This window comes from Medicago sativa, chromosome 1 (assembly GCF_051527215.1).
Source record: "Medicago sativa cultivar Bolivia chromosome 1, Bolivia_mono, whole genome shotgun sequence".
NCBI classification, from domain to species: domain Eukaryota; kingdom Viridiplantae; phylum Streptophyta; class Magnoliopsida; order Fabales; family Fabaceae; genus Medicago; species Medicago sativa.
This window is the reverse complement of record NC_140749.1, coordinates 62,830,528-62,853,386: the sequence shown is the minus strand read 5'-3', so window position 1 is coordinate 62,853,386 and position 22,859 is coordinate 62,830,528. Positions and strand designations below refer to the sequence as shown.

Genomic DNA, 22,859 nt, shown 5'->3' with positions numbered 1-22,859 from the left:
CATTGATTATAGTTATTAATATGAGTTGCGTCTATCATAAGAGAAATACTTTTTTGAAAAGATCATAGGAGAAATATTAATACGGGTCATGTTTTGTCAAAAATTAATATGGGTCATGTGTTTCAATTGTACACTCCAACTATTTTTATAACTATCAATTTATAGAAAAAACAACATAACTATCAATTTATAGAAAAACAACATACAAAATTAGAAGTGTTTTTTTTTTTTTTAAGAAGTGTTATTTTTTTTTATTTTTAAGAAAAAATTAAACGTTCTTAAAAAGGAATACTTAATATAAAACTTTGAAACATTGTCTACGTAAAGCAGAAAATCGAGGAAGAAATTGCATACTGAGACAAAGAAGAAAGATGGTATAATAATTATTAACATGCAATCCAAACATCAAATGGATCTGTGGCGCAATGGTAGCGCGTCTGACTCCAGATCAGAAGGTTGCGTGTTCGATTCACGTCAGGTTCATATTGTTGCCTTTTTTTATGCCTTTTTATTATATCTTAGAAAAAATAATTAAAAAGAAAAACTTAAACCCCAAATAATAATCAATCTCCCTTGACCCTGATTAATTTCCTCTCTGATTTTTTTTTTTCTTCCTTTCTTCATTAGCAGCATTTAGGACTGCGGCATTTTCACGTCAAGGACGAAAATCAATAGCAACGAACCCAAACAATTTGATTTTAGATAGCGGCATTTTAACGCGCGGTGAAATTGAAGAGTACTCGTCGCACTTGAACTATTCAAAAGACGGTGTTATCAGCTACACTCACACTCTTCTTCTGCAACTTCATTTCATTCGCTTCGGCTCGTGCTTCACTTCTTCGTGCTAATTGCAGCCATGAGTGCGGTGAAGATCGAAGAACTCGAAGGAGACATAATCCCAACCACCGATCACTTCTTCGTCAAAATCGGTGAACCCGTTCCTCTTAACTCCAACGACTCCAATTTCGATCTCCAAACTCCACCTTCTCAACCTCTCACACTCTCCCAACGCTTTCGTCTCACTTTCGTTGCTCATTCTCAAGGTAACGCAAACGCACTTTTACGTTCTGAACGCGCTTTTCTTTTTAAGTTATCAATTATCGCGTTTAAGCTATTTTATGTTTGTTTTCAGGGTTTTATGTTGTGAAGACGAAGGACCTTATTGATTCCGGTAACCGAAGTGGTTCTTCCGTTGAAGAGCTGTGTCTTGTTGATGTTGCTGTTGGTAGGGTTCGGATACTGGCAATTTCTAGTGATAATTCGACTCTTGCTGCTTGTGTTGCTGGTGATATACGGTTTTACGATGTTAAAAGCTTTCTCAATAAGGTTAGGTTTTATGAATGAACAATGTCTTTTAGTTTTATTAGACATTATTGTTTTGTATAAGATTAGAAATTACTACGACTGCGTTAGAGAGATAGAGAGATGTAGAGGAGAATGAGCTTAGAAGTGTAGAGGAGAAATTGGAGAAGCTGAGAGCAAAAAATAAGAGGAAGGGATTAACGCTTAGAGTTAGGTAGCACCTTACTTATTTATGATTATTGGCTTTAGGGTTTATGACCATCGTTGACCTTTTCAGTAAGGGTATTGACATGCTAGTTCAAGAACTTAGGGACTAGACAAAGGATTTTGTATCAATAAGTAGAAAATGACAGTGTGTTCACTGGTTAATACTTAGGTTGCCTTAGACTTTATTATGTAGTAGTAAGGCAAGATGGTTAACGCAACACTTAAATGGCTTGTGTAAATAGTGAACTATGATATTATTACTTCATGTGCTTGAGCTTTAATTAATCCTGACTTTGAGTGCAAGAGAGTTATTAAACAGCAGGATGAATAACTTGCAAGATACAATTTCTTAACTCTCAACATTAACCAACAAAGTCATAGAAAACATTCAGCAAGCACATATGTCCAAAATCACTCTCGTACGGGTACGGGAGAAGAAAAATAACTAAGAACTCACTACATATTAATGTCACATGGAAAACAAATAACTAATAACTATAAGGAGATTAGATCAGATGGAAGATAGTAAGATCACTAGAGGTAGAGGTAGACCTAGAAAAACTACAACAGAAACTATTAAGAAAGATCTAGAGATTAATGAGTTGGATCAAAATATGGTTATGATAGAACATTATGGCATAATTTAATTCATTTAGCCAACCCCACTTAGTGGGATAGTGCTTGGTTGTTGCTGCTGTTGTTGTATTGTATGCATGATATCTATATTGAAATAGAACTAAAGCAAATTCAAATTCATTCAAATATGCTACAAATATGTTTTTAGGAACTGAAGCAAATCTTTTTCCGGTTCACTGAATGGTTTTGGCAAGGACACATGACATTAATATTTTTGCTGTATTATCATTTCCCAGGAAGTGAAACAATCCTTTTCCTGTTCACTCGATAATTCAACCTTTGTCAAGGACATGCGATGGACAACAGCATCAGAAAATTCTTATGCTGTTCTTTCAAATACTGGGCAACTATATCACGGCAGAGCTGGTTTTCCTCTTAAACATGTGGTGGACAGTGTAGAAGCTGGTATGCTTTATTCTTTTGTTTTTTACTCACTAGTTAAATATGTTCATCCTCATTGTCAAATGTAGCATGTTTTATGTTCATTAATTAGAACGGTCAAAGGGTACCAATTAACAAATGTTAAAATTTGAATTACGATTCAGTACATTGTACGAATGGTGCGTGTTATTATTTTAATTATCATCATTTATTTTTTTCATGCCGTGGTTGGGAGGTACTTATGATATTGTCTATACATTGTCAAGATGCTTCTCTCTATCTTCCTCCCTTCAATTCTCAGTCACCTCATATCTGAACTGGGTAGGGGCATTGGGTGTTTCCTGTGTATTGGAATATTCAAATCATATGTCTGGTTCAATGTATTTTGGCATTCTCAGTTACTTGTTTTAATTTGTTTCTTTGTGAAGTTGATTGGTGCATAAAAGGGACATCAGTTGCTGTGGCAAGGAAAAATGTTCTGAGCATTTTATCCACTAATTTTGAAGAAAAGGTTTCAATTTCACTACCCTTCAGATCCTGGATTGGTGATTCTGAGGAAAATGTCAGTGTAAAAGGTTTGTATTTTTTCCCTTCATTTTTTCTATTTAGTTTGTGTGTGGGTGTACATACAAATTATATTACAGTTCCACTTGTAAGTTATTCCTATTCATATATTTGCTTAATGCTCTTTTGGGCTAACGGTTCAATTAAAAGGATAGTTTGTCAAAGCTATGAAAATGAAAGTGGAGTCGATGAAATAAGTAACATCTCTCTTGTCTGATTCTTTTGTAACCTTGGAAACAAAATTTAGTGTCACTACTTGCAACCAAGATGAAATAGAATCTAGTAATGAAGCTCAGTGATGTGCGAGAAAGAAAGGAAAAGTGTAAGAAAGTAAGAGAAAAAAGCTCAGGGAGGGTGATTTGCTAAAAGTTCTTTTGGGTCCAAGATTCAATAAAAAGGATGGTTTGGCAAAAGCTATAAAATGAATAGTCTTAATTATTAAATGAATAGTATTTATTAGTATTATTTATATGATCAGTATTTATTTGATTATTTAATAAATATAAATAGAATAGTGGTCATCCCACACCTCGCTATCCACCAATCCTAGTTCTTGCGTGCTCCTCTCTGCTATCTGGTACTGATAAGTGATAACATAGTTTAGAATGAACACATAAAATTGTTAATGTCGTGCATTACATCTAATCTAAGTCTTTCTTGAACAATTGTACCAGTTGATTCTGTCAAGTGTGTTCGACCTGATGCGATTATAATTGGATGCTTTCAATTTACTGAAGATGGTCAAGAGGAAAATTATCTTATCCAAGTTATTAGCAGCAAGCATGGTGAAATTTCTGATGTAAGTGCAAAATCTCTGCAGGTGCTTAGTTAATAACGAATATTTTACCCATATCTACACCTCACCATTTAATGAGATCTTAGAAGGCCAAAATAACAGCCATATCGTTTAGTTTTTGGTGAAGCAAACATTAGTTCTAAATATTGATGCTGTATGTCCTACGCAACACAGCTATCTCTCTCTCTCTCTCTCTCTCTCTCTCTCTCTCTCACACACACACACACACACACACTATATTGATGCTACTCCATTTACTATATTTACATTTGTACTAATGTACATAATTTCTTACAGTTGTGTTTATAGAATGCATGAATTAAAATGCCGGGCAGCCAGAGAAAATTGCAGTTATTTATTCTCATGTAGCATTAAACTCTCAATTTGTATTTTCTCTTGCAGGATTGTTCTGAATTAGTTGTCCAATCATTCTATGATAATTACCCAGCAATGGTTGATGATATTGTGTCCCCTGGAAGTGGCCCCTACCTTTTACTGGCTTATTTAGAACAATGGTAAATATTTCCCATTTAAGTTTGTGAAGTTCTAATCTTGTCTCTTTATTCTCTGTTTCTTGCCCTATTTTTTGTCTTAACAAGTTGACATGCCATTACATCTTCCCTGTTTTAAGGTTTTTATATTGTGAAGTTGGTTATTATAATTTTTTTTTTGAGGGAGTTATATTTTTATTTTTAAGCATGCATGTAATCTGATATATGTTATATCGGGTTCCTTACACTACGGATTTCTCCAACTATATGAACAGAACCTGCTTTAGGCTAAAAAGTTTAAAGCCGATATTAAATCTGTTTACAAGTCCAGAATCAATGATTCATGAATAATAATGTCATATTAGTTATTTTCCGTTTCTTTCTTTTAATTTTCTTTGTGAGATCTAACATTATGGACCTTATCAGTTTGCCACCTGATCATTGTTTAAGAATTTAAGCATGTTTATATATAGTGAAAAAATTGGTTTTTACTTATTTTAACTATCTGCATGTTTTGAACATGTCTACCAGTTATCAACGTCATTTTTTATCTTCCATCTATTTTGTTGAATTTATTTCTCCATGAAACAAAACTTAGAAGACAAGTTAATGGCTAACTTTTTTTCAATACTACAGCCAACTTGTGATCAATGCCAACATGAAGAATACAGATAATCACATTAGCTTGCTTGGTTGGGCACAAGATGATGATAAGAGTGAAGCTGCAGTTGTTGATAGACTTGAAATTGACCGATCCAAGTGGATTCCGAAAATTGAGCTTCAAGGTACTTCAAAATTGATAATAATACTTGTTGCATGTTTGGCAAGAAACCTGTTATGTTCTTCAGATGAAGGCTGCCATCACATTTTTGAAGTCGATTTTCGTATGAGTTTTTTTTTTATTTTTTTTATTTTATAAAATAATAAATTTAACTGCTAAAATCTTCTCCTCTTTTGTCTGGGAAAACCCATTTCAAAAATCAAAATATCACATGTTTTGGATCCGACTCCTCTAAAGTAAACAACTCACTTTCGAGAATAATAAAGTGAGTAAATATCAACCGTTGATAAACAAATTGTTGATATTATGTACAATTGTATAGTAAATCTTTGGTGGTTAAATTATCAACTATCGATTTACTCACTTTACTAGTGGTCTTGGTTTTAGATTCTTCAATTGCTACTTAGAACTGAAGTTGAAACTTCTCTGTCTCTCCCTTTCTCCTCCTTTTAATTCATGGCGTGCCTACATTGCATGTTTATAGAACCTAATACTTATTAACTCTTTCCTGACCTAACACACCAACATCATAAACTTTTTCTTGACTTATATCTTGGATTGACTTTATTATTTTTCATAACTTTGCTTGCATGCTTCTTTTTCAGAAAATGAAGATGATAATCTTCTCTTGGGGCTATGTATTGACAAAGTTTCAATATATCAAAAAGTTAGAGTTCAAATTGCTGCAGAGGAGGAAGAAACTGAGCTCTCACCTTATTGTGTTCTTATGTGTCTCACGCTTGATGGAAAACTTGTTTTGTTCCATGTTGCCAGGTAAGTTTTTGAAATTTTTGCTATTGTTCTTCCATTTCATGAACAATATATGATTGATTGTGTTGGATAAAAATAGAAATGAAAGATGCATTTTGGCAACAAAATTGGTTTGAGATTACAGGCAACGTTTAAGGCGCACCATCTAAAACATGATGTATCAATGCACCACTTTTTGAATTTTTAATTCATAAAGGGTCCTGTTTAACAAGTGTAAAATTGTTCATATCTATTCTTTCTTCCTCACCTCCTCCCCTGCCCCTCTGTCCCCTCATGGCCCACCGCCATATCCAGGTCAAGCCAATAGCCTCCCCACATAACCACCGAGTGACATAGCTCTATGAAAAAGGAAAGTGTCTAAACATCATTTACCATTGTTAGCATGTAAAAAATGATGGAATGTGCAAAACCCAATACACTCAAAATGCTATGATACCCTTTAGAAATCAGAATTCTGAAGAGAAAAAATAGATTTTGGATCAAAGCCTCCAACAAGCATTAGTCAAGAAGATATTCAAAACTTGAACATGATGAGTGATATAAAAATTACTAAAAATAGTTCCAAGGAAAATTTGTACTGATTATATTTGAAACCTTTACATCTTTCAACTTGGATCTGCTACAAATTAACAAAAGGGAACAAAGTTTCTTGAGAACATACAGTCAGAAAGGGAAGAAATTTTAAAAATGGCATGAAAGAAAAGAAAATCAAAGATGAGATTACGGTCTTGTAAACCAAGGGGATGATGATGATATGAGCTTTTAAAAATCCACATAATAAAAGAGTAGAAAGAAGAAGTGATGAATTTCCAGACCCACACCCACATTCACACCCGTTTTTACAACCGCTACACTGCAACCTGGATGGTTAATTAAGCACAGCGTGGTTTCACATAGGAGGTGTGGTTCCATGCTTCGGCAGTGAGTTTCATATGTGGACGGGAGCAAGTTTTGCTCCCATATAATCACAGTTCATTCATGACGTTGTGATGGTTAGATGAAAGACACAGAGATACGGGATTGTGGAAAAACAATATACAAGGAATTCAGTTTTTGTCCATGGTGTACAGGTGAAGGGACAAAGTAGTCCACTTTATAATCTACCAATATTTAATCTTCTCTATGCACTTCAAAATTTTCATACTTCGAAGGTTGAGTAGTTTTTGTCTTTAGTCTTGCAGGAAGTAAAGTTTCTCCCGAGGTTGATTATGCTGAGCATGATGAGAAAGATGCTTCTGTAAAGCTACCTGTGGATGAAAGCTCCACCTTCTCTCATGGATTGCAGAAAAAGGAACGGGAATTGGATCAGGTATTTTTTGGGTTGTCAGTTTTTGATATTAAAAGGGAAAGAGTTAATCCACTGAATACTGATTGTTCGCGCCTTCTGCCAATGACTGTTCTTAAAAAATTTGTTAAAAAATTATGTACAGGATGTTGAGGTTAGTGAGGAGAATCTGAAGCCCAAGCCTTTTGCTGAAGATTACACCAAGTACCCTGAAGTGGGATCAGCAACAAATGTACAGTCTGTGAAGTCTGATGTGCTGCAAATGGTTCCAGGTGCAGATGTGAAGCAAGTTAATGGTAGTCAAAAGACTGCAGTACTTGGAACAAGTATTAGTTCTTTTACAGTAAACTTTAATTCTGCTGCTCCTGGTTTGTCAAGTAATAAATATTTTCAAGATAATACCGAGAGGACTAAGGAGCTCCCAAATACAAATAGTTCACGAGACTCACAGAGAGCTTCTTATCAATTGCCTGGTGAAACATTTTCATTCCCAAAATCATCTAACGTGACTTCAGTTTCCGGTTCAAGCTATGTTGATGGCAGTGGTTATCAAAATAAAAACTATGCTGTGGGCGCTACAAATGCTAATGCTGCAAACGTGCCTGGTAGCATTCGTGGAAAGCCTCTTTTTGTAAAAGATGCCAATGTTGAATCTCCTGTCCTCTATTCTGCTGCAACTATTCCCGGTAGCCTTGGTGGAAAGCCCTTTCTCGTAAAGGATGTGAATGTTGAATCTCCTGGCATCTCTAGGCCAGTTCAGAGTGGTGGACAACTAAGTTCCATAGGAGCAGAAGGTTCACATTTGTCATTACCTGGAAATTCTACAGCTGGAAAATCATCTATACGAAAGTTTCATTCTTCTAATGAGCAGCATGTAAATTCATCCAAGCCTGGGATATCAAGTTCTGATTTGTCAAAGCAGTTTGGAAATGTATTATTTCTGGAAATCTTTCTTAGTTTTTGCATAATTGATGGTAGATTTTTTTTCCCATAGTGGGCACTACTGATGAAGATGTGTGTGTGTGTGTGTGTATAAATATGGAAAAATTACACATGTGGTCCCTAAACTTTATTTCAGATAACAATTTGGTCCTGGATTTTTTTTCATTGCAATTTTGTCCTTTTGGTCCATTTGCATATGTATTTTCAAGCTTCAAATCAAAGATTCATATGCAAACATAGGTGAAAGACCATAGATTTGAAGATTGAGAGGCTATAAGAAAATTTGAAGCTTGAAAATATGTAAATGAACCAAAAGAGCAAAAATGCAATGAAAAAAAGATAAAGGACCAAATCGTTATCTGAAATTAAGTTAAAGGACCACAGATGTAATTTTGCCTATATTAATTTATCATCTATCTCCTCTCCTCTCTTCTCTGCTATTAAATTCTTATTAGTTATTAAATAGATTATGTATTATTAATTATAGCCCTTTTACATGTTCTTACTGTGTTATCATTTTTGCCTCTGCCCTAGATTAATGAGATGACCAAAGAACTGGATCTCCTTTTGAAGTCAATAGAAGAGCCTGGAGGCTTTAGAGATGCTTGCACCAGGTCACTACAAAGTTCAATTGAGGAAGTGGAGCAAAGCATGGACACACTATCTAAACAATGCAAAATACGGATGGTGATGTTTCTTTTGTTGCTTGACACTGTCATTTCATTGACTTGTTAAAACTTTGGATTATTTGTTTCACTTTCTTTTAAGATTATTTGTAATAGTAGTTGTTATGATTCCAATCTACATACATATCAAATGCATACAAGAAGAAGTGCATGGCTTATTCTCCCAACCGCTTCTGTCATTGCTTCTTTTTCCCCTCATCTTTCGCACTACTCTGCTCTTTCTCTTTCAATGTGCATAATCTGCAATCTAGTTGGTGCGGGCACGTGTTGGGCCTGTGTATCTTTCCGAAGTTCAATAGTAAGTAATGTCAGTTAAAAACAAATATTAGGGTTATTTTAAGTGCCTTATCCCACTTACTGGGGTCGGTAATTACTATATTTATTTATTCTCTTCTAATTAATATATTTAAGTCTTTTTATCTGACAGAACCATTGGGCCCATCTTTATTTATCCTTCTCTATCTCCCGTGATCAAGGGCATGTTACTAACAATACTTTTCACTCTATCCCCTATTAGAAAAATGTGGCAAAACATCTCATGGGCGTCTCATTGTCTAAAATCTCCAGTCCATCAGTGTTCAATTGACAAGCAATAGCAACCTTGACCACTATGCAAGTAGTGGCATGTTCAAAGCCCATACCCATGAAAACCAACAAAAACTGCAAGTTGAGCTGAAATAGTCAAAACCCCAATCTTCTCCCTTTGACCTTGTCGTATATATGTTTGGCTAGAGTATACTTGAAGTTTCATATTATATTATTGATTATAGTTTACAACCGATTGATGTTTCTAGTTCTGCATTCGTGTGTTAAATGCCTATTTTATTTAAATGTCATTTACTTTTTTTTGCTGTTGCTGTTCTCATGGATTTTTTATTAAAATGATTATATGAATTCAAATTTTGCCTGCTTCACTTTGCAGTGCCAAGTGGATCAACATCTTGAGGAGGTTCATTATCTTCTTAACAAGACAGTACAAGGTAGTATTCTTTTATAGGCAAGTTTTTTTTTGTGTGTGTGTGTGTGTGTGTAAGCATTACACAGGTTAATTGCTGAACAAGTGGTGTGGCTTCCCCGTCCACAGTTTCAATCAGCTTTCTGTATGATTTGTATTCAACTGTATAATTATTTTTCATGGCCCAAACTTCAATTTAGCCTTCCACAATTTATTCATTACACAAAATAAAAACTCAATTTTTATATATCAAAGACAACATTTTCTATCATGAGTCCCCAATATGCTAGTTTTAATTACGTAAAATCTTTTCTTTTTCTGATCAAATTAACTAATCAGTTTTTCCTGGTTTGACCTTAATGTTACCTGGTTGAATATCAGTCGTGGCAAGAAAAGTATACTTGGAAGATATATATAAGCAAGCTTGTGATAGCCGATATTGGGACCTATGGAATAGACAAAAGTTGAATTCAGAACTTGAGCTAAAGCGACAGCATATACTGAGTCTGAATCAGGTATGTGGGTTAATTTGCCAACAAAATATTTTCTGTTGCCTGGGAATTAACAAGTTGTCTCAATCATTATTTCAGGATTTAACTTATCAGTTAGTTGAATTGGAGAGGCATTTCAATGCCCTTGAACTGAACAAGTTCAGTCAATATGGTGGCCATCACATTGGTCGTGGAGCTTCTCAAAACAGATATGGACCTTCAAGGTATGGTTAACTTGTGGTGGCTTTTTCATTTAGTATAATCTAATGCTCGGACCGCTTAATGCAGTTCTTGTAATTTGAATTGTAGAGATGTTGGTTTTATCTAGATCAATTGGCCTGTTTGCCTTAGTATAGATCATTTACATACACTAGTCATTAGGCATAGACATTAGGCTGCCTTTAGGTTTCCTAACCATTTTTTTTTAATTTTTTTATTTTACAATCTTCAAAATAATCTATTATTTTGCCTTAAGATTTAAAGGTAATATTTTGGGTTGTGCTTAAAGCTAGTATGTTGAAAGGCCATTAGTTATTCGTGCTTATGTCTTGTCTAGCTGTGTTCCTCTTGTGAATTTAGAGAGGTTGAATGCTGTTGTAATGTGGCAGAATATAGAACAGATGTAATGCAACAAGGATGCTACTACTCTGCTCTGTACTTCGAATATTAAATCATTACTCCATCCGTTTCAAAATGAATGTCGTTTAAGGTTTTTACACACATATTAAGAAATGCATTAATTAAAAGAAAGAAAGATGTTATTTTACCAAATTATCCTAATCAACTATTGGTTTGTTTTTCATTAAAGAAAAAATAATACTTTGGAAGTAGTGTATATAGTATTAATTGAAGGGTACAATTGAAAAGAAAAAGTTATTATTGCATTGGAAACTGAAAGTGACATTCATTTTGAAACAATTTTTTTTTTTGGACAATCATTTTGAAATGGAGGGAGTAATAAATTTCATCTCGGGTTTGGTGGTGGGGTCTCTTATTTTGCCAATAATCAATTTGTTGATGGGTGCAAAATACAATGGATCAGATATAGAGATGTGCTGTCTAGATATGCATTAGATTCTAGCTTTTTTCAATTTTTTACTGTTTTACTAAAGTGACTTTAATTTATTTGCAGACACATTCAGTCGTTGCATACTTTACAGAATGCGATAAGGTCGCAACTTGTAGCTGCAGAGAATCTCTCTGAATGCCTTTCAAAACAAATGGCTACATTGAGTTTAAGGTCCCCATCTGAGGAACAAAAGAATGTGAAGGAGCTATTTGAAACGATAGGAATTCCTTATGATGCTTCTTTTGGATCTCCAGATACAAAAGCTTTTATGAAGACCCCTTCTAGCAAGAAGCTCTTGTTTTCTGATTTGACTAGTAATAATAAAGATAAATCAAAGAGAATTCAAGCCAGTGCTATGAAGAGTTGTGAGCCAGAAACGGCTAGGAGGAGAAGAGACTCACTTGACCAGGTTTGTTACTCTACCTTTGCTTGTTATACATATATATGCCACATAATTAAGTAGAAAGACTGGTTTGTGCTGCTCAGTTAGTTGCTTGAGTAAAGAATGTGTTGATATATTTCTACTTTGTTTCTTCTAATGTCACGAGTGAATGGTCTCTCTTATTTAATTGCTGCCATTAGATCAAGATTTCCACGACCTTGTTCAAAAAAAAAAAAAAAGATTTCCACGACCACATGGTACTTTTATGTACATACTTTCTTAGTCAAAATACATCTATCTATGAATTTTAAAGTCAGGATGAAAATTAGTTTACGATTGGCAGTTGAAGATGTGTAAAGAAGAAAAGAGAAATGTTGGGAATAGCCAAATTGTGTTTACAAGAGGAGAAAAGAATCAAACTCGTATTATCCTCAATGACCAATCCGTTTGCTATTGTTGTTGAGTTTTCTAGAATTTAGAATGCTATTATAATAATGTTATTATCTACATGATTCTTTTCTTTGCGTCGGCCATGGACATTTTCTGGCTACTTATCCCATCTCACTGATGAGTCATGCCTTGATGAAATTATTCATGGTTGTGATGCACATTAGCTTTAGTTTCAATTTTAAATTTAATTTTTAATTGAAAGCTTCCTAATGTTTTTCTTGGTGGATTTGGGACGTTTTAATTCATTCTGACTATAATTACTTGCCACAAGATTTCCATGGATGATCATTCTAGGTAGTTTCTTCTTGTTGGTCACAGGACACTCTTACCATCTTTTAAAATTAATGCTCGTTCTGGCCAGCTTGCTGAGTTTTTTATTTTAATATTTGGGTTGTACCTTATAATGATAGTGACTTTGAGCATCTTAAATTATTTCGTAGTATTGATTTAGTGTTCCTTATTGAAAACTCTGACTATTAAAACTACTACGGAGGAAAGGTAGAGTGAGTGTAATAAATTGAGAGTGTTTGCAGCAAGCCATCAGAGAGGAAAATTGTGTAATCGTTGGTAAGAGAAAAGGAAACGTAAATAAAGAAAGAAGGGGTGGGAAAAAGTGAAGAGGCATAGCTGAAGTAAATTGGTGGCCTAAATTAGAGAGGCAGAGTCTGTGTATATACTTGCGTTGTTATCCCTTATTTCTACAATTTTTCTGTTACAGTATTTGTTTCTGTTTGTAGCATAACTAGAGGATGGGCCTATAGAAATTATCCAAAGTCATTTTTTGGGGAGAAATCTCTAACCTCACCATGTGTGGTTCTGATAGTTATTGTATGTTTAAACAACCCTTGTGCAGAGTTGGACATGTTCTGAACCTCCTAAAACTATCATCAAAAGGATGCTGCTGCAAGACCTTCAGAAACCAAAGTGGAAAGAATCGTCATTTTCAAAAGAAAAAATCAAAACTTCCATGCCAGTGGAATTCGCTCCTCGTCAAATGGATGCCAGAATTCCCTCAGGTGTCCTCCCTGCTACTGAAACAAAAGGTAATCTGAAATTATTTGTTAACCTGATTCAAACTATGGTTTATAATGTCTGACACTCGTTTTATTTATTAATAATAAAAATGCAGCAAGCTTTCTGGATTCCCGTCTTGCACTTAAAGGTGTGTCAGAACACTCAAAGACATTTACACCGGATGGCAACCTCAAAGCACACACTCAAGCTTCAGATTCCAAGTCTCATGTTTTGCAAAGAAGCAATATCTCTGCAGTTCCCCCACGTCCTGCATTCCACTTGTCACCTGCAGTCATGCACGGTCCTTCCACAGAAACAAGAGATTTGGCTGCTGAACCTTCCACAGAAACAAGAGATTTGGCTGCTGAACCTTCCACAGAAACAAGAGATTTGGCTGCTGAAAAATTGAATGTTCAAAAACTTGATTCAAGTTCAAATAGCGGGAGCAAGCCTTCTTCACTCGCGGAAATGCCTAAAAAATTCTCATTCTCTACCCGTTCAACCACAGAAACACCTTCATCTCTGTTTAAATCGAGTGAAATGCCCAATACCAACAATAAAGTTACTACGGCTACAAGTTTCACGATGGGAGACAAACTTTCAGGTGCATTTACTCCTGAGTCTTGGAAAAAAAACATTCCATCCTCAGAGTCGCACTCATCCTCTATTTCTGCAGCTTCAACCATGGTTGGAAAAGTTACTGAGTTCAATTTTGATAAAAGCTGGCCTGAAAAGAATATTCCAGCTGTGCTCAATAGTGGTTCTCGTGAACCTCCTTTGTCTTCTACCTACAAAACACCATCAGTTTCTTCAGTATCATCATCTGTTTCGTCTATAGCTGTGCCTCCAGCAACAGTGTCCGTGACATTGAGCAATACCGCGACTAGTTCAACCATCAGTATAGATTCTAATCACACGTCAACATCTTCAGCATCAGATTCTATTCACTTAACTAACCAGGTCCCTAAACAAACATTGTCCCTGTTACCTAACCCTCCATTGAATTCAACATTGGAGAACCCCAAATCGGATATTCAAGCAGCTGCTGTACCTAATTTAAAGACTAATTCAGATGCTGCTGCAGAAGCGGTCACTCAGCTAAAAGAAACTCCAAATGGTGAATCTGAAATGAAGCTTGGATCTTCAAGAAATTTTAGTCTTACTAATGAACAGCCTGCCAACAAGGCAACAAATTCTGATACCAACACTGTCTCAGTTTCTCAATCAGAACAGCCTTCAGATGCACCTTTGCAACTTTCAACTTCTTTTCTTACTTCTACTAGTGTTTCAAGTGGGAAAAATGAGGGTTTGGATGTTGGAATCTCTCAGGAGGATGAGATGGAGGAAGAAGCTCCCGAGACAAGCAACTCACCGGAACTTAGTTTGGGAAGCCTTGGCGGGTTCGGGCTTGGCTCAACCCCTAACCCATCAGTTCCTAAATCAAATCCATTTGGGGGTTCTTTTAGTAATGTAGCAACAAGTTTATCAAGCTCTACAAATGCATTATCAGTTCCCAATGGAGCGTTGTTTCGACCACCATCTTTTACATTCCCAAGCACCCCATCACCTGAACCAACTCAGTCAACAAATTCAGGTGCATTTTCTGGTGGCTTCGGTGTTGGAGCAGCTGTTCCTCCACAAGCTCCAAACGCATTTGGGCAACCGGCACAAGTTGGATCAGGGCAGCAGGTTCTTGGATCAGTTCTTGGTACTTTTGGACAATCAAGGCACCTTGGCAGTGCTCTACCGGGAACTGGTTTTGCATCTCCCCCAGGTTTTGGTGGTGGATTTGCTGCCAGTAATAATACTGGTGGATTTCCAAATGCTGCTGTTGGTGGAGGGTTTGCTGCCGTAGCATCCACAGGTGGAGGCTTTGCAAGCGTTACATCCACTGGTAGTGGGTTTTCTGGATTTGGTGCTCCTGGCAGTGGATTTGCCGGTGCTGCTCCCGCTGGTGGTGGGTTTGCTGCTGCTGCTAATTCAACTGGTGGATTTGCAGGAGCTGGTTCTGGCGGTGGGTTTGGAGGAGCTGGTTCCGGCGGTGGGTTTGGAGGAGCTGGTTCCGGCGGTGGGTTTGGAGGAGCTGGTTCCGGCGGTGGGTTTGGAGGAGCTAGTTCCGGCGGTGGGTTTGGAGCATTTAGTAGCCAAGGAAGTGGTGGGTTTTCTGCTTTTAGTAACACTGGAGGTAATAAACCACCTGAGCTGTTCACTCAGATGAGGAAGTAGTATTGCATTGCATCTTATACTAGAAAGTTCTTACACTAAAACGATTGGAATGCAGTGAAACTCCATTATGGTTTTCCAAAAAGAAATAGATAGTAGAGTACGATATCTTCTAGTAAAGCAAAGCAAACGGTGCAATGTTAAAGTGTAGTTTTTTGTTGTCCTTAACTCTTCGATGTAAAACTTTTCCTGAGAAATACATGAAATTTGTAGTCATAGTTACGGTATGTTGTGTTCTGCTATGAAATCATCTCCGAAACTTGGTATAAAAAAAAAAAAAAATTAGTCCTCCGGGATGTACACGGATCTCTGTAGGAAATATTAATACTTAGAATTCATTATTTAGTCTTCATTTTAAGTGATTAATTAATGCATACTAATTTTATAATTGATGATACTTAGACGTGATTAATATGTGAAAAAATCAAACGTGGTGATTACTCCTTTCATTTCAAATTGTCATTTTAGCTAAATAACTCCTGAAGTAAGAAACGTGGGCTACCAACGAGAGTTGCGTTTTACAGAAGAGATTTGTCTCCTAGAATATAGTGATTTAAAGATCGATTGAATTTCTAGATGTTTATACCTGGTGTCCAAGAGTAACTCATATACAATTGACTAGTGAAAAATAACCTATGAAAAATAATAAACAACAATATCTTTGTCACGCTAGCACACATGATTTTTTTATTTTTTGTAAAAATAAATAGATGTTAAATTTAGCAACTGCAAAGTTACACTTAGTGGTGTTTATCCGTAAAAAAAAAAATTCAGTGGTGTTTAAATGAGTGGTTAAGACAAGCTATGCACATGCCACATCCTCCATTCGATCCAAAATTTTGCTTAGTCAAATTTTAATTTCAGACTTAATCCTAAAACCAGACAATCTCATTATGTGCAGGTCTAATTAGATCAGGTGTCCAGGTCGTGAAATGAAAGTTTAAGCGAAATAAAATTATAAAATGATCATAATATTAAATTGTCTATAAGAAAAATCATGTAACTTTGAGGGAAACGAATTTGATATCTCAATAGTCATACTTACGGCTAAGTTCCATGTCTCTCATTGCAAGAAACAATCACTTAAATTCTCCGCACCCAATCAATTCAGCAAAAGAATGGCTTTAAAGGTGAAGCATGCAAAAAAAAATTTTAAGAAATCGAAAATTTAGGTTCCTACCTTGGGTAAGAAATTACATTCCTTGAAATGATACTCACAGAAATAATATTTCTAAGAATAATATTTATATCTATATGTTTTTTATCCAAAAAAAAAAAAGAAATTTATTTAATTAAAAGAAGTGCAGATAATGTGAGTGATAACATGAAGTTATAGCAAGTTGAACTATATTTTCAAAGGAATGTTAGATTCTCATCATTTAAGTATGTGAATAACAATTGAGAAAATCATATGTAAATAACATTCTCGAAAATATAAAATTCTTGAGAATAAATTTTTAAAACTTGAAACAACCATGAGATTATTGTATTTTCAACCTCACATTCCAGGAATAACAATATAAACCCTGAAGCAAATAAATATACTATGTTGGCTCAAGCAGAGTGACAAAGCGATATGTGAGAAGTAACATACGAGTTGGAGGATAAGGTGTATTTTTTAATCAGAAGGGATAAGGTGTTGTGAATTGATTTTTCTACTTATATTTCTAACAAAATAATTTATTAATATTTGCAATTAAAAACAAGCTCAAGCTACCCAAAAAAGAAGCACAAGCTCTACAATAAGAGACGAAGTAGGGATGAAAGAATCAGAGGATGCATGTGAAGAGGGAAATGAGGTGTAATGTCTCAAACTAGTTTATATATTAGTGCATGATCAAATTCAATTTGGGAATAAAGAAAAGTGATACTTAAAGTATGAAATTGATTTGTCCTATTCAGCGTTCTCAAGTAAAATTAAATTATGCTCCATATTATATGTTTTATCTTCAAACTTTTTGACCAATTCACTCATTTTTAACATAAAATTCATTTTTAATCAAAATTAAATAACTTAATTAATAATAGATAATCATTCGAGAATATGAAATAATAATTAAAAATAATAAAAGTAAAAGGAATTGTTGAGAATGATGAAATTGAGGAGTGTAGGAATAGACCAAGATTGCAATTCAACGCATTTACAAAGATTGGATATGAAGTATGGTTCATATTTCAAGCTCGATGTTTTTATTAAAAAATCAAAATCAAAATCCAAGCCAGTCTTAACTAACGACCACAGTCATCATACTGAGTGCATGAATTCAATTTTTGGTAGGAATAGATTGTATTAATAGGGGTAGATCAACTAGTTTGATCTAAGTGTTATGCAGTTGAAAGTCTTAAGTTGACAAAGGATTTTATTCTTGAATGACAAATATTATTAGTTAGTTGCTAGATTAACATTTACTCATGTGTATGGGTTTAAACTAAAAATCTTAAACATTGTAACCCTTAGCTCAAACCAGTTGTAACCCTCCGACACATATGAATGAGTAGATATTAATCTAACTACTGATTTTCATTAAAAAAATTGTATTTGGGTGAAGCTGAATATGTACATTAAATAACAAATGGGGAGTAGCCCACATGAGTTAGTAGTATACACCTAAAAACTGAAATAAATGAACAAAATAAGTTAAGAAAAATAAAAGTGAGCTAAGAATATGGAAGTGGAGGAATATTGGGCATGAGCTGTGACCGCATGACTCATGATTGTTTCTATCTGAAATAACTTTGTTTGCACCTTATCAAGATTGTTATAGAATGCCAATGGTGTGTCTTTACTCAAGTATGTACTTGTGTTGGAAAGTCACATTAGGAAGTGAAGTTACCCCTTGGAGAAGTGACTGCATAAAGTTATACTCTAAGAACGAAATGAGTGAGTTATGATAATCTATTCTAAGTCGATGTATATGACCATGAGAGGTCCATGATTTTACCTTAACTAAATGACTTCAAAGTCTTGCATGTAAGTGAACTAGGCCTTGGCGATGTGAGTATGCAACAGAATCTTACGAAGATTAGAATACAGAATACGTATGAGTTTAAGTGATTCACACATAGAAGTACTTTATGTTAAATGAAACAATGAGAAACTATTTGATACACATAATAATGAAAACTATGAGAGACACAACGAAGGAAGAACTGCTTATTCAACATCAAGGCAATAAAACCATACAAAGTTAAATTAAGAAGCAACACATTCAAAACAATTCTGAAATTTTCGTCACAATACTGTTACATCGCATCGCAGATAGCACTGCTCTGAAGAATTAAGATTTGGGCAATTATGCCTTTCTTTCAACACTTGTAAATGTAGAACTATATTTTTCCAACCGGAGTTCCCAAAATGTTACATAGGAAAAATTACAAGTGGACAAAGTATACTAACCTCAAAAAAAACAATTCTTCCTGCACATAGGTTTTTGAGTTTAAAAGTGAAAAATACACTAATAAGTTACAGTTGACAGTCCTTTCACATGCATAGTGGTTTTAGGGGCACCATGGCTTTGCCTGGATGTCATCAGTCCGAAAGCTGCAGTAATTTTTGTCACCAATGGAACAATCTCGAGACTGGTAATGCGGATGGATGAAACCTGGTCCAAAAATTATGATATTTTTATTTCAAATGAGGTAGAAAATAACATACACTAAACAAAACAAAACAAAACAAAACAAAACAAAACAAAACATAAGTGAAAGAATCTTCTCATGTCTGCATCATATGACCATGTCAGGTTAAAGTATCTAAACCATTTATTTCCTTAATAGATAACCAACGGTCAGCAATTTTATAGGTTAGTGAGTGGCTTTCTAATTCAATTTCCCTTCTACTTGTCTGCAATGTCACCTACCTTCCACTCAAAGCTAGAAGCATTCTCCGCACTTAGCTGGAATTATTTAACACGACAAGGTCATATTAAAGGGAGAGATGAGAGGATCCACTCCCAAAAAATTATAACACTGATAACAATTTCCAACTCCAAGTAGCATGGATTATTCCTGAAGTTCAGTGGTCATGTAGGGAGACGAGACCAAGAGAAGAGATTGGGCAAAAATGTGTCATTTACAAAATGTTAAGTAGGGATAAAGATTGGGATGTGTTTTAAGAATCTATTTCAGTAAATCGTAATATCCTCTCATATACACAGTTATAGGTGTACGCCAGAAATAAAATGTGAAAGCCTACAAAAGATTTGCATGATCTACAAACCTTAGAGAAAGCCACCCCCTGTCCAAGCGTCATCTGATTTCCCATTATGTCCAGCAGCTTTCTTATTAGATGAACCTTCATAAAAGTTATCAAATCCATCATCTTTTGCATTATCCCAGCCAGCCCAACCAGCATCATTATTGTGGGGAGCTGATGCTTTAGCTGGTTCTTCCTTCCTAGAATCTTTGTGGTCCCAATCATCCCAAGAGCTGGGATTGTGAGTACCAGACTGCCCACCAGATGAATAAGGAGTTGATCCTTTATTAGTAGGTTCTCCCTTCCAACTATCTTTTTGGCCCCAATCGTCCCAAGAGTTTGAGCTTTGAGTTTTGTATTGCCCTGATGAAGATTGTTCTCTTCCAGTAGAAGAATTACCTCCTTTGTTCCCTTGATTGAAATCCTGATAGTAGCCATTTCTATCATTCTCATTTCGTTGCCAGTTATTAGTAGTCGAATTTGAGTTTTCTTTCGTGTACTCCTCAACCTTCTGTGAAGCCAAAGCCATGACCCCCTTCATTAAACCCCATGTCCTTTGACCAATCTCTGATGTCTTTTGAGTGACAACAGTGACAGTTTCGTTGACCTTTTGATCATAACCGCCTTCCTTGACCTGAAACAAAGAGCAAAAAAAAAAAAAAATTAGGCAAAGAAAAAATGGGACCAGCAAAAATACCGTGAAAAGCAAACAGTTAGCAGACGTATCTCGATGCCAGAGACAATCATGAAGGTACTTTTTCTTTTACTAATATACCAATTAATGCAAAAAAGGAAAGAAATTAATTGGGAGAGATATGTTGTTTTATGATTTTATTTCAATTGCACTGGACACTTTGTTCCCTATTGACCTCATTCAACAGCTTTCCTCTACCCCACACTATGCTAAAAGTCATAACTACATTTGAAAATTCCGATCCAATTAACATCCACTGTTCTGAGCAACGAGGCAAAACTAAATGAAGAAATGAAAATTATACACAAAACAAATATTTTATTCACACTTCTTAAACGCCAAGTTAACATTATCAATTCCCCCAAATACATTATCAATACACAAAGAAAAACATTCATTTTTGTCTCATTTCTCCCTTCATTTATTTCTTTTTAGCTGGCAAAGCGACAAATGAATGACTGCATTAAAAAGATAACGGTAAACCAGTATTGTCAATCACACATCATAGCAGACATAAACATTTGTTCAAATTCTACTAGTATGCTATAGCACTACAGGCTGTAGTCTATTTGATAACACTTATCTCGGCATATCACAAATCGTGGACAATAGCTGTTTTTCGAATTCCACGGCTATATCAGCTATTTGATAACACTGTAGTGGACTATAGAAGAAGCAACAAATTGAACTAATACATGGTAGAAATATCCCTAAGGTGCATTCCGTGAAACAAATACAAATTTTCATCATCAAAATATCAATAACAATCATCTCACCCCTTGAACAAAATAATCCAAATACCTTAGAAGTAATCTCTTTTGTGCCAGTCTGAACAGCATTAGCAGCAGATGCAGCAACCAATGACAACTTACCAATCCCCTGTGATAATTAAATACAATAATTAAACAAATAAGCAAACACAGACCACTATAAAGCATGCGCGCACACACACCCGGCACAACACTGACACCGGTAGTAATTGAATGTAATCAAATGTGTCGGAGTCATATTCATATCTACAAAGCTAATCAATTCATGACTCGTCGAAAAACAAAGGAACTCAAACAATTCAATCACCTGTGAAACAACAGAAAAATAATCATTTTGCTGTGGATTGCTCCTCTGTGAAGGCATCGGACTAGATCCGAACCCAACATACTTCCCACCTTGCGACGGTGGAAGTCCTTCCGGCCTTGACTCATTCTCCGCCATCTTCTTCGCAAAAAATCCCTCTTTACCCGCCGCAGAAGCTTCCAATTGCGACCGCGTATAAATATCCTCCGTCGACCTCGATCTCGCCGGTGCACCACCGCCGTTCAAATTCCTAAAATCCCCCGTCGACTTACTCCTCACATCACCACCCGAACCTCCTTCCCTATCCCAATCATCCCAGCCGGAATCATTACTCCGGCGACTCTGCCCCATCGGCGGCCTTCCCTTTGAACCTAAATTCTCCTTCACAACCGGAGGATCACGCCACGACCGACCTTCCGACAAAGCCTGAATCCGATCACGATAAACTGAAGCAGCGTTGGTGTTATACTTGGTAACAATATCCGTTTCCTTCGGAATTGAATACTTGGCAAGGAAAGCGTTGAGATTGTCATTACCACCAGCTTCCATTTTTTTGATTTGGATTTCGGACCAAGCATCCATGGTGACGGATCGGACGAAGGAGATGTGAACACCGAGACCACGGTGTTTTCCGGAGCATTCTAAGCACATGAAGATGCCGTAGGAGACTGATGCCCACTGTGGATTCTTCTGAGAGCAATCGACGCAGATCTTGTTGCCGGGTTGGGATTGAAGGTCCCGGAGCCGCCGTGATGCCGCCATGGATGATCGGAGGATGAAATGTAGAAGGATGGAAATGAGGGAGACAGACGTTGGGTGAGGTGTGAGAGGAGTTTGGAGAAAGTGGTTTGATGATGTGTCGTAGATTATTAACAATCTACTATACGTTGGATTTCGACGTTGATTATTGAAATCGGACGGTAAGGAATTTTTTATAATTATTATATTTTTTTATATAAGTTTCGTTTGTTTTTAATTGTTTTTTGCGTATAAGTTTTTGGTAAAGTGAAGGGGTACATAAAAGAATAAGAGAGTAATGCTAATTTTTATGTGCGGATGAATCAAATTAAATAATATTAAATTAAATAAATTGTTACATTCTTTTTGAAGGAATGCTAAATTGTTAATTTTTTTTAGGCAGTAAATTGTTACATGTTAGTTCTTAAAATATAATTGTAAATACTTGTACGGTATAATTTGATTGGATGGATGAGTAAAAAATTATGTCTACAAATTAAATCCAAGCAATAATACACATTGTTTAATTATAAAGTATGGATAATCATGAAGACGTATCTGAATCAAATACATATTGAAAATCAATAGTCGTAGATACATATTCATGAAGTATCAGAATTAATATTTTACACATCCACCCAAAAAAGCGTATATTACCAACCGAGCGACTAATATGATCGCTAAACCACTCTTCCCTACACAAAACATAAATGTCACGCCACCATAGGGAAA

The 22,859-nt window shown here is 35.6% G+C and overlaps 2 protein-coding genes and 1 non-coding gene across 4 annotated transcripts; 2 read left to right on the top strand and 1 right to left on the bottom strand.

Moving 5' to 3' along the window:
- Window positions 1-411: 411 nt before the first annotated feature.
- Window positions 412-483, top strand: TRNAW-CCA (transfer RNA tryptophan (anticodon CCA)). The gene has a single exon. It is a non-coding gene; the product is annotated as a tRNA-Trp (tRNA).
- An 82-nt stretch (window positions 484-565) lies between these two features.
- On the top strand, window positions 566-15,648 carry LNO1 (Nuclear pore complex protein). 2 transcript variants are annotated; one of them, XM_085727660.1, is made up of 17 exons: window positions 566-1,043; window positions 1,133-1,326; window positions 2,382-2,550; window positions 2,955-3,101; window positions 3,765-3,889; window positions 4,289-4,401; window positions 5,014-5,162; window positions 5,764-5,932; window positions 7,111-7,238; window positions 7,360-8,145; window positions 8,691-8,843; window positions 9,765-9,822; window positions 10,179-10,312; window positions 10,388-10,512; window positions 11,421-11,766; window positions 13,043-13,232; window positions 13,319-15,648. In XM_085727660.1, the coding sequence occupies exons 7-17, from the start codon at window positions 5,082-5,084 to the stop codon at window positions 15,427-15,429; spliced, it is 4,281 nt and encodes a 1,426-aa protein (XP_085583786.1). In that variant the 5' UTR covers window positions 566-1,043; window positions 1,133-1,326; window positions 2,382-2,550; window positions 2,955-3,101; window positions 3,765-3,889; window positions 4,289-4,401; window positions 5,014-5,081; the 3' UTR covers window positions 15,430-15,648. The 2 variants fall into 2 exon arrangements, with proteins under 2 accessions (XP_085583786.1, XP_085583779.1); XM_085727653.1 differs by having other exon boundaries at window positions 7,103-7,238.
- A 2,986-nt stretch (window positions 15,649-18,634) lies between these two features.
- Window positions 18,635-22,245, bottom strand: LOC146956217 (putative ADP-ribosylation factor GTPase-activating protein AGD6). Its single transcript, XM_085727649.1, has 4 exons — window positions 21,393-22,245; window positions 21,117-21,194; window positions 19,646-20,255; window positions 18,635-19,028 (listed from the first exon to the last, which is right to left on the bottom strand). Exons 1-3 carry the CDS (start codon window positions 22,149-22,151, stop codon window positions 19,647-19,649), a joined length of 1,446 nt encoding a protein of 481 aa, XP_085583775.1. The 5' UTR covers window positions 22,152-22,245; the 3' UTR covers window positions 18,635-19,028; window position 19,646.
- Window positions 22,246-22,859: the final 614 nt, after the last annotated feature.